Source organism: Lithobates pipiens, unplaced genomic scaffold (genome assembly GCF_037356315.1).
Source record: "Lithobates pipiens isolate NorthernLeopardFrog02 unplaced genomic scaffold, aLitPip1_a1.2 Scaffold_13, whole genome shotgun sequence".
NCBI classification, from domain to species: domain Eukaryota; kingdom Metazoa; phylum Chordata; class Amphibia; order Anura; family Ranidae; genus Lithobates; species Lithobates pipiens.
In genome coordinates this window covers 455,045,098-455,062,640 of record NW_027507718.1, presented here as the reverse complement: position 1 = coordinate 455,062,640, position 17,543 = coordinate 455,045,098, and the positions used below count along the sequence as shown (strand labels likewise).

At 45.8% G+C, this 17,543-nt stretch overlaps 1 protein-coding gene across 1 annotated transcript in view; it reads right to left on the bottom strand.

Moving 5' to 3' along the window:
- Window positions 1-14,360, bottom strand: part of SLC2A9 (solute carrier family 2 member 9) — a 593,533-nt gene extending 579,173 nt beyond the window's left edge. Inside the window, exon 1 of the mRNA XM_077477785.1 lies at window positions 14,307-14,360. Coding sequence (XP_077333911.1) covers window positions 14,307-14,336 — 30 coding nt within the window. The 5' untranslated portion in view covers window positions 14,337-14,360. The remainder of the gene's footprint in view (window positions 1-14,306) is intronic.
- Window positions 14,361-17,543: the final 3,183 nt, after the last annotated feature.

The following is a 17,543-nucleotide window of genomic DNA, read 5'->3' as shown; positions in this document are numbered from 1 at the left end:
TTCATGTCCGGGGCTTGCCGGAAATGTAACACTCCCATTGGTTGTGCTCTCAATCAAACTATTAAACCATCCAATGGCTGGTGTCATGACTGATCACATGTGCAACATCATGGTAGTTTTATATTAAACAGAGGCAAAGATAGCAGCTTCCTTGGCTGAAAACGATAGGGGGGTTTACTTACACTTTAACAAAGAAAACCCTTTCCCATTTGATGCTGTCAGTATTGGTACTACATGAAAATGGAAAATTCCTATCAAAATACTTACCGTAATTTTCCTTTCCTGATGGACTCCATGGCAGCAACGTGTGGGTTAAGTCCCGCCTCCACTACCCCATAGGACACCACTCCCATAAATCTTTGCTCCCTGCCCCTGGCCGTGTTCGGTAACTAGCCTACTCCAGCCATTTGGGAGGGAACTCCTGCTGCCATGGAGTCCATCAGGAAAGGAAAATTACAGTAAGTATTTTGATAGGAATTTTCCATTTTCCTGACAGACTCCATGGCAGCAACGTGTGGGAAATAACTCGCCAAACACACCCGGGTGGGCAAAATGCTGAACAAAAGATTTATTTAACACTGTCGGCCGACAGGACTTTCAAACCAAAATCAACAGAGGATAAAGATGCTGGCTCAACACAATAGTGAGACATGAAAGTATAAATAGAAGACCAGGAGGCCGCTCTGCAGATTACATCAGGTGCAACGTGACGCGAAGCCGCCCATGAGGTTGAGAGACTTCCGGTAGAGTGAGCTGTAACCGCCTCAGGAGGAGCCAAGCCCTTCTCTCTATAAGCCCATTGAATTGCCTGAACCACCCAAGCAGCGATGGATCTAACGGAGGCCTTGGCGCCTCTACTTTTCCCGTTAAATAGCACGAAGAGGAAGTCAGATTGACGAAAAGAAGCTGTAATATCCAGATATTGTTTTAGAGTAACTCCCAAATCGAGTGGATGTGGATCCTGACTTCCAGCAGAATTGAAGGTAGGAAGAGTGATTTCCTGGTTTTCATGGAAAACAGAGGTCACCTTGGGATTTGTCCCCAACATCGGAATTAGGACTACCCTATCTGGAAAGAAGGTGAGAAAAGGTTCCTTTGCACCTAGAGACTGAATTTCGGAGATTCTCTTCGCCGAAGTTATGGCTACCAGAAAAGAGGTTTTAAGGGTTAATTCTCTGATTGAGAGCGTTTTGTCAAGTTAAGAGAAGAAATCTAGAACCAATGGAAGGTCCCATTTGGGGAATCTAGGCTTCCTTTGTGGCCTAAGCCTGACTGCTCCTTTGAAGAATTGTTGGACCAAGGGATGATTGGCCCATGCGACTCCAGAAAAAGCTGAAATTGCTGAAACCTGGACCCGGAGAGAACTAACCGAAAGGGAGATATCCAATCCTGATTGCAAGAAGCTTAAAACGTCCCGGACTGTCAGGGTATTACAGGAACTGGACCTTGAAGACAAGTGATCTGCAAACTTCGCCCAAATTCTCTCATATACCCGGTTAGTACTGCTTCTTCGAGCACTAAGAAGAGTGGGAATGACTTCTTCAGGACAGCCTAAAGCCTTCAACCGTCCCCTTTCAAAAACCAAGCCTTTAGGCGCAGGTGATCCGGGCAAGGATGTAATCTCGACCCTTGAGACAGAAGGTCTGGCCTGGATGGTAAAGGAATTGGATCCCTGACACTGAGGAGCATCAGAAGCGGAAACCAGGGTCTGTTGGGCCAATAAGGGATTATGGCTATCACTTCTGCTGTCTCTGACCTGAGTCTCCTCAGGAACTGATGAATAATAGGAGTTGGGGGAAAGGCATAGGCCTTGTGGAACCACCATTTCTCTGTCAAGGCATCCACCCCGTAGGCTTGAGGATCCCTGTACCTTGAATAGTACCTCTCCAGTTTTTTGTTGCAAGGAGAGGCAAACAGGTCGACTTCTGGGGAGAGCCCCATTGTCAGGATCCAGTTGAACACTTCCTCGTGGAGAGACCACTCGTTGTTGTCCAGAAGTATCCGGGAAAGAAAGTCTGCCTGAACGTTCTGAATCCCTGGGACATAGGATGCTGTCAGATACTTCAGGTTCCTCTGAGCCCAGGTCATGATCGGTTCCACCTCCTGGAGAAGGGATAGACTTCGGGTACCCCCTTGCCTTCTTATGTACGCCACTGCTGTGGTATTGTCTAGCCTGAGTGAGACCGAGGCTCCTGAAATCAAAGGCTAGCAGAGCTTGAAGGGCTGCCCTTAACTCCAGGATGTTCGACACCGTCCCTCTGGAGGGGAGAATCCAGGTGCCCTGAGCCACTTCCGCCAGACAGTGGGCGCCCCAACCCCTGTTGCTGGCATCTGTTGTTATGGTGACCCATGAGATGGGGAGAATGGAATGGCAGTTGCAGAGGTTTTCCCGTTGGAGCCACCACAGAAGGGAATTCCTCATGGATAAGGTGATCCGAATCAGCTGGGTTTTGCTGCCTGACCATTGATGAAGGAAACCCTTCTGAAAGGGCCTCATCCTCCACTGTGCCCACCTCACCATCGGAATTGTCGCTACCATAGTGCCTATAATTTTCAGGCACTGGAGAGCCTGGAGATGAGAGGCAGAGAGGGCTGGGCGGATTCTGTCCCTGACCACTGACAACTTCTCTTCTGGTAATGAAATGGTGCCTCTGACAGTGTTGAATAGGGCCCCTAAGAACACCAGCCGCTGAGATGGGACCAGCTGGCTCTTCTCCAAGTTCAAGATCCACCCGAATTCCTGTAGGGTGGAGATGACCTGCTTTCTGTGTACCAGAAGTTGATCCTTGTCTTGAGCCAACAACAGAAGGTCGTCTAGGTAGTGATGTAGACGAATCCCTTTGGTTCTCAGAAGAGCTACCACTGCCAACAGTACTTTTGAAAATACACGAGGAGAAGTTGATAGCCCGAAGATACTGCTGGTAATTTTCTGCAACTGGGACATGAAAATAGGCGTCCTTGAGGTCTATGGAGACCATCCAGTCCCCTGCTTGGACAGATTGTTGAATTGTGGATAATGACTCCATCTTGAATTTTTCTTTTTTGATAAAACTGTTCAAGTGGGTTAGATCTATGACCGGCCTCCAGGCCCCGCTCTTTTTCCGGACCATAAACAAAGGAGAGTAGATTCCCATGCCTCGCTGAATGACTGGAACATGGATAATGGCTCCTTGAGCCAACAAAGATTCCACGTAGGCTAGAAGAATTAGCCTTTTTTCGTCTGAGACCGGGAGAGAGGTGGGGACCCATCTGAGTCTGGGAGATTCCTTGAAGGTCCAAACATGACCTGAGGAGACGGTCTTGACGGTCCAGAAGTCTTGGATCGAGGCCGCCCAGACATGGCGAAAGTGGAAAAGACGAGCCCCCACCTGCCCTGTCTGAGCGGGCCCAACCTCAAAAGGAATTAGTTGGTTCCCTCTCTCCCTTCAAATCACTTTTCGTAGATTTTTTAAAAGAGGATTGTCTTGATTTCCAGGACCTGGAAAAATCACGGCCTGGTCTGTAACTGCGAGCTTCCCTGGCTCGTTCCTGGTACTGTCTCTTTGGAAAAGACCTTCTCTGGGCTTGCAAATGCCGGTCCTGGGGGAGGAACCCCGACTTCCCACCAGTGGCTCGGGTAATAGCCTCATCCAACTTATTGCCGAAAAGGGAGGACCCTTCAAAGGGGATGCGGCACCATACTTGTTTTGAGGCTGGGTCTGCCAGCCAAGGGCGGAGCCAAAGAGCCCGTTTAGCCGTAACAGAAGAAAGCATCACCCGAGCCACCAGGCGTATGATGTCGATAGAGGCCTCCCCAAGAAAGGCGGAGGCCAGCCTAAGCTCTTGGATAGGCGAGCTCTTAGCTGTATCTTCAGAGATATTTCTAAGTGTCTCATCTACACTATCTGTCCATATCTCCATTGCTTTGGACATAGCGGCCAGAGCTAGCGCTGGCTTACAGGCCATTCCTGCTGTGAGATACACTCTCTTCAAATCAGCATCAATTCGTCTGTCCAGAACGTCCTTAAAAGACACGGTATCCTCTAAGGGAAGAGTGAGATGTTTCACCAGCCTCATGACTGCTGCGTCTACCAATGGCGCTGCCTCCAAATGCTTCACCTCTTCTTCATTGAAAGGATAGAGTTTCGAAACCTTCGATAGCATGGAATTTTTCTTCTCCACCTTGCCCCATTCATCTGTGATAATCTCACCTAGCTCAGAGATAAAAGGAAAATTAATCCGTTCCTTCTTTAATTGCTTAAAGAATTTTCTTTGTTTGGAAGGAGCAGCCACAGAATCTTCCCAGTTCAGTGTCTCTCTAACAGCTCTGACCAGAGGAGGCAGTAGAGCGAAATCAAAGCCCACACAGGGATCACTTTCATCAGAGTCACTGTCAGATATGGCAGCTGAGGGGTGGCTATGCGCAGAGGATTCCCAAGTATCCTGCAGCTGAGTCTCCCTTCCTGGAGAAAGAGGCGGCTTTGCCGGGGGAACATAGGACTGGCCCTTAATATTTCTGAGGGACTCCTTAACAACTTTTTCCACCAGGGTTTTAAGTTGTTGATCCGCGTCACCCCTTTCATTGGAAGCCTTGGCGTAGCAAGGATCGCATAAAGATTTTCCTGCCGGTACAAGAGCTCTGCACCCCCAACAGGCACTAGCTGAGTGACTAGATTGAGTCCTCGAGGAGTGCGATCTTTCTTCACTACGGTGTCCTGATCTTGAGGAGGAACCATAATGTTTAGATTTGGAAGAGGAGTGCCGGTGATGCGACTTGGAGGAGTCGCTCCCTCTATGAGAGCTGCGATGCTGTTCTAACCTGGAAGGGCTGAAAAAGGAACAAGACAAGAAACCACAAGAGACAAGACATCAGGACAGAGCTAACAGATAAATACCCCTCCCCCACCAGACCTTCAGGTGAACATTAGAAATACCTTTATGAGAGGGCTGGCCACAAACAGGCGGTAAAGAATCCATGTCCTCAGCGATATCCATACGCGCTGAAAAGATGACAAGGGATCAGTGTAAGGGACAGGGAAGGGATAGCCACCCTGTCCCAGAATGCCACTTACCAGTAGATGCAACACAGAGGGAGGGGGAAGTCACCGCAACAGCCCGCAAGCATTCCCAAAGCTTGCAGACTAATTCCCCGTTTAAATAGCCCGCCCCTGTGATGTCACCGCCGTGCCTGTGCGCATGCGCGAAACAGCGGCAATTTGCCGCTATCGCGCATGCGCGAAACCAAGCCTCGATCTCAACCGTGTTCGCGCATGCGCAGTACGGACGAAAACGCAAACCCGGAAGTAGAACGGCGACTGGAACGCGGAAGAACCAGCCGCCATGCCTGCACATACAAACAAACAGAAACAAACGAAGACAGATAAAAAATACAAAAACTGCTGCCATAAAGAACTTTTAGAACCTCTCACCACTCCCACCACGATCGATCACTCGGCCGAAGATAAGGTAAGATGACACCGGACTTTCCAGGGGGCAAAACAGGTCACCTGCTAATAGCTGGCTATCCGACCAATGCGCAGCCTGCCTGCCAGTGGCCAGGACATGGGCTTCTTCACAGCGCCTCTTCCACTGCCCACTCCATACCCTGCTAATAGCTAGGGCTTAGCGGAGTAATGGGACTTTCCAGACCCAGAGTCGCAGACCGGCCGACCTCGATCGTGGGGATGATAAATCTTCAGGTAGGAAGACCACCTCTGGGTCCTTCAGAGGAGGACAAAAAAAGAACACGGCCAGGGGCAGGGAGCAAAGATTTATGGGAGTGGTATCCTATGGGGTAGTGGAGGCGGGACTTAACCCACACGTTGCTGCCATGGAGTCTGTCAGGAAAGAGAAATCTCACAAGGAAAGAAAATAATTTCTTTACACAATAAAAGTGAAGGCTAAAAGAAGATCAGCAAAGCTTTAATTATCAGTCAGAATAATGTAGAAAAAGTGATACAAACATTTTACAAAAATGGAACTGCAACCATCTCACAGAGACATTCAGGCCGTCCACGGAAGTTACCACCTCGACAGGAGCATCTTCTGATGAGAAGGGTTGAAGAAAATCAAAATGCAAGTTCACTGCAGTTGGCTCAAGAAGTAGAAAGCCAAACTGGGGTGATTGTTTCCCATGACACAATACAGCATACACTGCAGGGGAATGACATGCATAGTGTTGTTTGTGAAGGAGGCTTTACCTAAAGCCCATGTAAAAAAAAGCCAGCCTAGAATTTGTCAGGGCCCAAGCTGGAAAAGAAGATGATTAATAGACATGTGCAGAGTAAAATATTTCGTTTCGGAATTTCGTTTTCGTCCGAAAACTTAATTTATTTAGTTACTCCCGAAATTCGTTTTTATTTATTTCGTTTTTCGTTCAAAAATTGCATTCGTCCAAAAATCCACATGAATTACGGTCGAATCTGTCTTTGAAGGCTTATGGTGTCTGTCGAATGTATAAAGAAGATTCGACGGAGCTAGTATATATACTATATAGCATACTTTAGAACCCTATTAAAGTCTATGGGAGTCCAACGTTCAAAATCTAAAGTGCTAATTTTAAAGGCTAATTTGCAAGTTACTGTCCTAAAAAGTGTTTGGGGACCTGGGTCCTGCCCCAGGGGACATGTATCAATGCAAAAAAAAGTTTTAAAAACGGCCGTTTTTTCGGGAGCAGTGATTTTAATAATGATTAAAGTGAAACAATAAAAGTGTAATATTCCTTTAAATTTCGTAGGGGGGGGGTTGTCTATAGTATGCCTGTGAAGGGGCTCATGTTTCTGGGGCTTAGAACTGTCGCTGCACAAAGTGTCATTTATGCAGGAAAAAAAGTCCTTTAAAATCACTTGCAGCTATTATGAATTGTCGGCTCCCGTAATACAGAGAACACTCATTGAAAGTCATTGATAAAAAATAAATAAATAAATAAATAAAAAAGCGTGGGGGTCCCCCAAATTCAATTACCAGGCCCTTCAGGTCTGGTATGGATATTAAGGGGAACCCTGCCTCAAATGTAAGAAAAAATTTGACGTGGGGTTCCCCCTAAATATCCATAACCAGACCCTTCAGGTCTGGTATGGATATTAAGGGGAACCCCGCGTCAAATTTAAAAAAAAATTGACGTGGGGTTCCCCCTAAAAATCCATACCAGACCCTTTATCCGAGCACGCAACCTGGCAGGCCGCAGGAAAAGAGGGGGGGACGAGAGAGCGGCCCCCCCTCCCTCCTGAACCGTACCAGGCCACATGCCCTCAACATTGGGAGGATGCTTTGGGGGTCTGTGACCCCTCAAAGCACCATGTCCCCATGTTGATGAGGACAAGGGCCTCATCTCCACAACCCTGGCCGGTGGTTGTGGAGGTCTGCGGGCGGGGGGCTTATCAGAATCTGGAAGCCCCCTTTAACAAGGGGACCCCCAGATCCCGGCCCCCCCCCTGTTTGAAATGGTAAGGGGGTACAAAAGTACCCCTACCATTTCACAAAGAAAGTGTAAAAAATGGTTAAATAAAACAAACACACTTTTGAAAAATTCCTTTATTAAAAATAAAAAAATAAAAAAAAAGATTCCAGCGGCGGTAATCCACTCTTGCTATCCAGCGACGGACGGTCATCTCTCCAGCGATGTCTCATCTCTCCAGTGCAGCGAATCCTTCGTTCTTCTGTCTCCGCAGAGGAGACAATGCAAGGATTCCGGCTGCCTGACGTTTCTTATATAGAGTGGGCGGGGCCACCCGTCACCTGACCCCGCCCCCCTCTGACGCAAGGGGAAACCCGGGGTTCCCCGTGACGTATGGGTGACCCCGCCCCCCTCTCATGTAACGGAAACCTGCCTGTGTTACATCAGAGGGGTGCGGGGTCACCCATACGTCACAGGGAACCCCGGGTTTCCCCTTGCGTCAGAGGGGGGCGGGGTCAGGTGACGGGTGGCCCCGCCCTCCGTATATAAGAAACGTCAGGCAGCCGGAATCCTTGCATTGTCTCCTCTGCGGAGACAGAAGAAGGATGGATCGCTGCGCTGGATGAGATGAGACATCGCTGGAGAGATGACCGCCCATCGCTGGATAGCAAGAGTGGATTACCGCCGCTGGAATCTTTTTTTTATTTTTTTATTTTTAATAAAGGAATTTTTCAAAAGTGTGTTTGTTTTATTTAACCATTTTTTACACTTTCTTTGTGAAATGGTAGGGGTACTTTTGTACCCCCTTACCATTTCAAACAGGGGGGGGGCGGGATCTGGGGGTCCCCTTGTTAAAGGGGGCTTCCAGATTCTGATAAGCCCCCCGCCCGCAGACCTCCACAACCACCGGCCAGGGTTGTGGAGATGAGGCCCTTGTCCTCATCAACATGGGGACAAGGTGCTTTGAGGGGTCACAGACCCCCAAAGCATCCTCCCAATGTTGAGGGCATGTGGCCTGGTACGGTTCAGGAGGGAGGGGGGCCGCTCTCTCGTCCCCCCCTCTTTTCCTGCGGCCTGCCAGGTTGCGTGCTCGGATAAAGGGTCTGGTATGGATTTTTAGGGGGAACCCCACGTCAATTTTTTTTTAAATTTGACACGGGGTTCCCCTTAATATCCATACCTAACCTGAAGGGTCTGGTTATGGATATTTAGGGGGAACCCCACGTCAAATTTTTTCTTAAATTTGAGGCAGGGTTCCCCTTAATATCCATACCAGACCTGAAGGGCCTGGTAATTGAATTTGGGGGACCCCCACACTTTTTTTTTTATTTATTTATTTATTTTTTTATCAATGACTTTCAATGAGTGTTCTCTGTATTACGGGAGCCGACAATTCATAATAGCTGCGAGTGATTTTAAAGGACTTTTTTTCCTGCATAAATGACACTTTGTGCAGCGACAGTTCTAAGCCCCAGAAACATGAGCCCCTTCACAGGCATACTATAGACAACCCCCCAGCTACGAAATTTAAAGGAATATTACACTTTTATTGTTTCACTTTAATCATTATTAAAATCACTGCTCCCGAAAAAACGGCCGTTTTTAAAACTTTTTTTTGCATTGATACATGTCCCCTGGGGCAGGACCCGGGTCCCCAAACACTTTTTAGGACAGTAACTTGCAGAATCTTTTCTCTCCGTCAAATCTTTTCTCTGTCGAATATTTTCTCTATATAATCTTGGACTAATAGAGGTAAGGTTAGGCACATTCGACCATAGGTTCTATAGACACAGATTGTTGTCAGAGTCATGTCGAATCTCCTATTCTATATCGAACTGTTGTAACAACGAAAACGAAAATAAAGCATTTATTTATGTTGGATCTTTCGTTTTTCGGATTTTGTGCTTTCGTTATCTTTTGTCAAAACGAAAACGAAAATAGCTGAAATTCGGACGAAAATGCATTCGGACGAAAACGAATGCACATGTCTAATGATTAATGGGACTCTGTACACTGGAGTGATGAGACCAAGATAAATGTTTTTGGAGCTGATGGCATCAAAACTGTATGGCGTCGCAAAGGTGAGGAGTACAAAGAAAAATGCATGGTGCCTACAGTGAACATGGTGGGGCCAGTTTCTTTCTGTGGGGCTGCATGAGTGCTGCCAGTGTCAGGGAGCTGCATTTCATTGATGGTATGATGAATTCAAAGATTTACTGCTCAATATTGAAAGAGAAGATGCTACCATCACTCCATGTCCTTAGTCGTCGTGCACGTTTCCAATAGGACAATGATCCAAAATACACATCTAAGGCCACTGTTGCATTTCTGAAGAAGAACAGGGTGAGAGTGATTCAGTGTCCAAGTTTCTCTCCTGATCTGAACCCAATGAAACACCTATGGGGAATTCTAAAGAGACCATTTAAGCATCACTCTCCATCCAGTATCCAGGCTCTAAAAAGGTCTTTCTTGTAGAATGGAAAAAGATAAATGTTGCAATATGTCACCAACTTGTTCATTCCATGCCTAAAAGACTTGGCGCTGTCCTTACAAATCATGGAGGTCATACAAAATACTAGATGTAGTCGTTTTTATTGTGGGGTGTATTCATTTTTGCATCAACTAATTTGAATATAACTGAAGATTGTGCAATCTAATTTATATTATTAACATTACTTTCATGTAATGAGCTAAACAAATATTTTATATAACTCAGTTTTGTCAAAATTTTGGAAATTGTTCTTATATTCATTGAGATATTGATTAAAATCCTACTTTTCAAAAGGGGTGTAACGCATTTATGCTGAGTCGGGATGAGCTTACGTTCGACTCGGACATCGGCCATTCGCCTGTTCGCCGAAGAGCGAACATTATGGGGCATTCACAAATTTTAGCGCCGCGGAATGCCCCATATGCCCCGATCTTGCAGTGCATTGCTATATGATGATTGGCCAAAGCATGCACCTGGTCTGCATGCATTGGCCAATCCCAGCGCCCTCTGTTAAATGAGCCATAATTAGCCAAAGGCAGGGTGCCTTTGGCCAATCATGGCTCAGAGGGACTAAGTCCACGCCTCACACTATATAAGGCTGCCTGCACAGCAGCCATGTGTAGTGTTGTTGGTGTGGATAGTATAGTACATAGTACAGTTGCTAATAAAGTGCAGGAGGTGTACACAGTATCTAATACAGTGTAGTGTGGTGTTGCAAAACAAAATATACATCATGTCCGGAAGGCCACCAAGGAGAGGCAGACGCTCACAGGCCACTAAAAGAGGGCAAGCAGCCTCTGTGTCTACAGTCTACAGTGCTGTTCGTGGACATGGCGCATCCTCTGCAGGTGGCTGTGGGGCACGCTTGTCCTTTTTTTCTGCTACTGGCCATGTTATTAAGCCAGAACATGCAGAAGAGTTGGTGGAGTGGGTAACAAAGCCATTCTCATCCTCCGTCACCCAGGCTCAGAGTAGTTTGCCTTCCAATACAGCTGCCAAAATGGCATATTCCACTGGCTCCTTGTCCACAGTCACTCCTTCCATAGCCCCATCATCATGCACAGAGGAGTCCCCAGAACTATTCGACCACAGTGCTGAGCCCATGCTGCTAGAGCATGCACAGTGATTTGAAGACTCCGATGTTGGTTCCCAGGTTGAGGAAGGGAGTAACGTGAGCCTAGAGAGAGGGGGTGCCCAAAAAGGATAAGAAACTGCCAGTCAAGTTCCCCCACTGCAGCATACTGCCAAGTTTAATCCAGTGACGAGGTGGGAGGGCTTGATGAGGTCACTGACTCTACTTGGGTGCCTGAGAGAAGAGAGGCGGAGGAGGTGGAGCCACAACTCCAACTAGGCAGGATGTCCTCTATGGGGCAGCTTAAGGGCAGCCATCCTATTGCATCACACTGCAGAGCTCCGCAGGTGCAGGGCGCTGCTGACTCCCTGCTGACTTTTAAAATTTACTTGGTATAGGCCTTTTTTGACATGTGTTCAGCAGACCGTACCATTGCTGTTTGCAATCTATGTCTGAAGCGGATCAAGCATGGCCAGAACAGCAGCCACTTGGGCACCACATCCTTGACAAGACATATGAGGACCTGCCATGTAGTCCGTTGGCAACAGCACTTGAAAGACCCACATCAAAGGAAAAAGGCAGACTTCTCCTTGCTCCTCATCTGGAATCTCCAACCCCACTATACCTCCAGTCCTCTCAAAAACCTGCACTGAGAGGAATGAAGGTATAGCAATAGATGTCCCAAGTTCTTGCAGCCAATCTGCTAGCAGTACACCACCATCTGATTTTAGCAGGCAAATTTCCCTGCCCCAGTTGCTGAACCATTAAAGGAAATTTGGTCCCAGCCATCCACATGCTCAGTGTCTGAATGCTAGCTTGGCCAAATTGCTAGCACTGAAACTGCTGCCTTTTCAGCTGGTAGACTCTGCCCCCTTTCATGAATTTGTGGAATGTGCTGTACCTCAGTGGCAGGTTCCAAAACACCATTTCTTTTCATGGAAGGCCATCCCAGTTCTCTACCGGCATGTGGAAGGCAATGTTTTGGCCTCGTTGGACAGGGCGGTCAGCAGCAAGGTACATATTACCACTGATTCATGGTCCAGCAGGCATGGGCAGATATGTTACCTTTCCTTCACAGTGCACTGGGTAACTCTGCTGGCAGCTGGGAATAATGCAGGACTGGGTTCAGTATTGTTGGAGCTTGTTCCGCCACCACGCCTCCAAAATGCTAGTGGTGATTCTGCTACAGCTCTCGCCTCCACCCCCTCCTCTTCTTATTCCTCTATGGCCTCTTCTGCAGATTTGTCCTCCGAACCAGCAGTGCTTCATAAATGCTCAATTGGCTATGCAAGCTGTCAAGAAAAAAGATGCCATGCGGTGCTTGAGTTGGTCTGCTTAGGGGACAGAAACCACACTGGGGCAGAGATTCTGTCAGCTCTGCAGGGGCAGGCTCAGAGGTGGTTGACATCACGCCAACTTCAGCCAGGAATGGTTGCATGCGACAATGGCACCAACCTTCTCTCCGCCCTGTGTTGACACAGAAGAGGCTGATTAGGATTAATCCCTGGAAACCCATTGAATTTTTTCTGAAAGCTGGAATTGGAGAGTTCTGATTAGGAGAGCGGCTCTGGACATCCTGATCTGGAGGACTGACCGGATGAGCCATCAGGGGCACCACGCCAGGTGAATCTGCTGGAGGATATAGTAAGGGACATCTAACCCCCCCGGTTATCTATACGTGCCAATTAAGGATGAGCTGAACACCCCCTGGTTCAGTTCGCACCAGAACCTGCGAACAGACCTAAACTTCGTGTGAACTTTAGAACCCTATTAAAGTGCTCATTTTAAAGGCTAATATGCAAGTTATTGTCATAAAAAGTGTTTGGGGGCCTGGGTCCTGCCCCAGGGACATGTATCAATACAAAAAAAAGTTTTAAAAACAGCCGTTTTTTCGGGAGCAGTGATTTTAATAATGCTTAAAGTGAAACAATAAAAGTGTAATATTCCTTTAAATTTTGTACCTGGGGATAGTGTATAGTATGCCTGTGAAGGGGCGCATGTTTCCCGTGCTTAGAACTGTCCCTGCACAAAGTGTAATTTCTGCAGGAAAAAAAGTCCTTTAAAATCACTCGCAGCTATAATGAATTGTTGGCTCCCCATAATACAGAGAACAGTCATTGATAAAAAAAAAAGTGTGGGGTTCCCCCAAATTCAATTACCAGGCCCTTCAGGTCAAATAAAAAAAAATGACGTGGGGTTCCCCCCAAATATCCATACCAGACCCTTTATCCGAGCACGCAGGAAAAGAGGGGGGACGAGAGCGCGCCCCCCCCCCCTCCTGAACCGTACCAGGCCACATGCCCTCAACATTGGGAGGATGCTTTGGGGTCCCCCCCAAAGCACCTTGTCCTCATGTTGGACAAGTGCCTCATCCCCACAACCCTGGCCGGTGGTTGTGGGGGTCTGCGGACGGGGGCTTATCAGAATCTGGAAGCCCCCTTTAACAAGGGGACCCCCAGATCCCGGCCCCCCGTTTGAAATGGTAAGGGGGTACAAAAGTCCTTTATTAAAAATAAAAAAAAGATTCCAGCGGTGGTAATCCACTCTTGCTATCCAGCGACGGATGATCATCTCTCTGGGGTCCAGCGATGGCTGATCTGATCCAGCAATGGGTGATCTCTCCCTTCAGCGCAGCGCACCCATCCTCTGTCTCCACCGGAGACACTACGGGGATCCCGGCAGCCTGACACTTCTTATATGAGGAGGGCGGGGCCACCCATCACCTGACCCTGCCCCCCTCTGACGCAAGGGGAAAGCCTGGCTTCCCCAATGACGTGTGGGTGACCCTGCCCCACTACCATATTTGGTAGTTCTAAGTAATTTTCAAGCAAAAAAAGTTGATTTTACATGTAGGAGTTAAGTGTCAGAAATGGCCCCGATGGCATGTCTGGAGTTTAGGTGTAAATCCCACAATCACAGGTAAAACATGCAATCTCCATGCAAAACTAGGGCCCTTGCTGCAAGGTAGAAGTTGTAACTTCTAAGCCCCTTTTTATGTAGATATATATATATATATATATATATATATATATATATATATATATATATATATATATATATATACAGTCTATACTGTATATGAATATACTGTATATATTACCGGTTGCCTTTATGATCGATACAGCCAAAAAATGTATTTTACTATACAAATTCAATATGCTGTATATAAACTAGGAAGTTGATAAAATGCTTGAGCATAAGCTAGTCAAATGGATTTACTCCAACACAAACATCCTAATCATCAAAATAAACAATGGCATTCCTACAATACCTTCCCACCCTGAATATAAATGCTTGAAGGATTAATTTATCCAAAAATTTGATTTATAAAACAACTACAAATGTTCATCGATAGATATTGTACCCACCGGCTGGCTGGCTCCATTTGCTTCTTTCATTGTGCTATTTGTCCTTACGTTGTTTGCCAGATGTAACAGAGAAAGCGACTAAGTAAGCCAAAAACGCAATAAACAGCTATTAATCATTAAACTCAGACTACTATTCTACCAAATATTGGCTGGACTGTATATTTTATAACGATAAATCATTAACAGAACATAATCAATATAAAACTATTTATTTTATAGCCAGTTCCCAATTACATGGACTTCAGTTATGCAATATAATACTGACAGTTCATCTCATGAGTTCTTCATCATGTCAGCATAGCAGGAGCTAAGGTCGGATTCAAGGTCTGAGTTCTTGATGGACTTATTGTAAAATGGAACTCGGGAGTATAAAGTATGGTTGATATTGTCTGCTTTCTTTTGCAGCTGCTTTAAAAGTAGACTCCAGATTTCCCACTTGAAAAGCTACTTGGGTTGTCCTCTCTACAAAAACAGATGACCTCCTTTTATAATCGTCTACAAAACCAAGCAAGGAGCCCATTAAACTTCCCTTAAATCTTTGGTCAATTGGATAGCATGTACAGCTCCAGATAACTTTGAGGAAGTAGAAGAAACTTTCTTTATAACTATAATAACCAGTGCCGGGACAAGGTCATCCAGCGCCCAGGGCAAAGATGCCAAACTGTGCCCCCCTTTCCCTTAGGGTTAGAGTCAGGGTGCCCCCTACCCCTGCAATAAACCATTGCGCCAGGGGAAGTCGCCCCTCCTGCCCACCCCTGTCCCGGCCCTGATAATAACCACACAAGATCTGGTTTTGCAATTTTATTTAATTTACCCACTTTACTATACTGGAAGCTACATAAAATGTAATTGACAAGTTCAGCTAGATGCTGTAGATGTGAGTTCAAATCAAGTGATGCAATGCAAATATTTTGGTCATGTCCAATAATCATTAACTACTAAAAACAAATACATCTTCCTGTGGTTTCTGGATTAGACTTCAGCACACCTTACCTTCCAGAAGTACTGTACATATGTCCTTTTGCTATGATTGATAACTGTGTTCCACGAACAGCTTCCAAGACACTGTTAAGTTTACTTTAGTTCTATGCTAGAAAAACAATACTAATATACTGGAAAAATGCTGTGGCACTAACTGCTCAATTTAATTTTACAATAGTCGGGAATTCACTCTAGCAAATAGGCAGTGCATACCCCTTAAACCTCAACAAAATATGTCCTATATAATATAGAAGTCCATAAGTTATATATAATATACAAGTCCATGGCTGGAAGCATCCATATCCAACACAAGATAACTAAATGTATTCTAGCAGTATAATAGGACATTGACGTGATTCTTCTTCTCTTGATAAATTATTAATACCATTTGGGATGAGGAGGGGAAGAGGGTATTATTGTATGAGTATAGTTCATAAATGACTTGATAATTGGCAGTGATACTTATGCAAAAGTCATAGATACTTCATAAAAAAAGCAAGCCTTAAAGACTACTGATACACAAATCTACGTACACCTCCCAACTTTTTAAAATGATAAGGACACCTTCTCGTATAGTTTGTAGGCAAAACATACATCCCTGCCATGGCCCAGGTTACACAGACTACAAACATCTAATATACAGAAAATAGTTGGCTAAAGCACAAAAGTGTTTTTTTTTGTTTTGTTTTTTACTTTTTTCCTCTATATTGGTTTGTATTGTATTGTGACTCCTGCCTTTACACACACATATGAACTTTAATAGCATCCAAGTCTTATGCCGCGTACACACGGTCGGAGAATCCGTCGGAATGCGTCTTATCGGACCGTGTCGTCAGATAATCCGACTGTGTGTGGTATGCATCAGACTGATTCCGTCCGAATCACCGTCCGACCCAATTTTCCAACATGTTGGAAATATTTCCCGACCAACTGGGCCGGTCGGACGTAATCCGATCATGTGTAGAGAATTTTGATCGGACCAAGTGCCACGCATGCTCAGATCAAATTCCTACATCAAAGCTATTGGCTACTAGCCTGAATCTAGTCCCATCGTAACGAAATTACGTCATCACGTTCTGAAAGATCGGATTTTTCGACAACTTAGTCCAACCGTGTGTATGCAACAGTTTCGGACACAATCCGTCAGACTAAATCTGACGGACAAAATCCGACGGATTTGGTTGTGGAAATCTCCGACCGTGTGTACAGGGGCTTAGTCTGTAGGGTTCAATATTGAGTTGGCTCACCCTTTGCAGCTATAACAGCTTCAACTCTTCTGGGAAGGCTGTCCACAAGGTTTAGGAGTGTGTCTATGGGAATGTTTGCCATACTTCCAGATGAGCATTTGTGAGGTCAGGCACTGATGTTGGATGAGAAAGCCTGGCTCGCTTTAATTCATCCCAAAGGTGTTCTATCGGGTTGAGATTAGGAGTCTGTGCAGGTCAGTTAAGTTCCTCCACCCCAAACTCGCTCATCCATGTCTTTATGGACCTTGCTTTGTGCACTGGTCCAAATCATTTAGTGGACGGGGGATTATGGTGTGGGATTGTTTTTCAGGGGTTGGGCTTGGCCCCTTAGTTCCAGTGAACGGAACTCTTAAGGCGTCAGCATACCAAGAGATATTGGACAATTTCATGCTCCAAACTTTCTAGGAACAGTTTGGGGATGACCCTTCCTGTTCTAATATGACTGCGTACCAGTGCAGAAACAAGGTCCATAAAGACAGATGAGCAAGTTTGGGGTGAAGCAACTTTACTGGCCTGCACAGAGACCTGACCTCAACCTGATAGAACGCCTTTGGGATGAATTAGAGCGGAGATTGTGAGCTGCCAAAGAAGGAATTTCCCTTCACTTTGGAGAGATTTTGTCTTATTTTCAAAAAAATGAAAGGACATTTCCCTAATATGGCACAGAGAGCAAAAAAAAGAAAAAAATCTTAACCATTCTCTATTTTTGGATTTACATGTTGTTTAACTACAGGAGCCTGTACCTAAATTTAAGCTTAATATTTGTGTACACTATAATAAAATAGCAGGGCAGGGAAACGTACTGCTTTAATACAATAGAGAATTCTACAGCTATTCAGGGAAGAAAAGCATTTTAAGTTTCTCCAGATAAGCATGGTTAATAAAGACACTTCAATCAAATGTGAACTTAAACAAAACGTGAACTTAATTGCAGTAGAAATCAATGTTGATTCTCTGATAAGGAACTTGCCTTTTAAGAATTGTTGATTGCTGCTGGCAAACGTAGTGC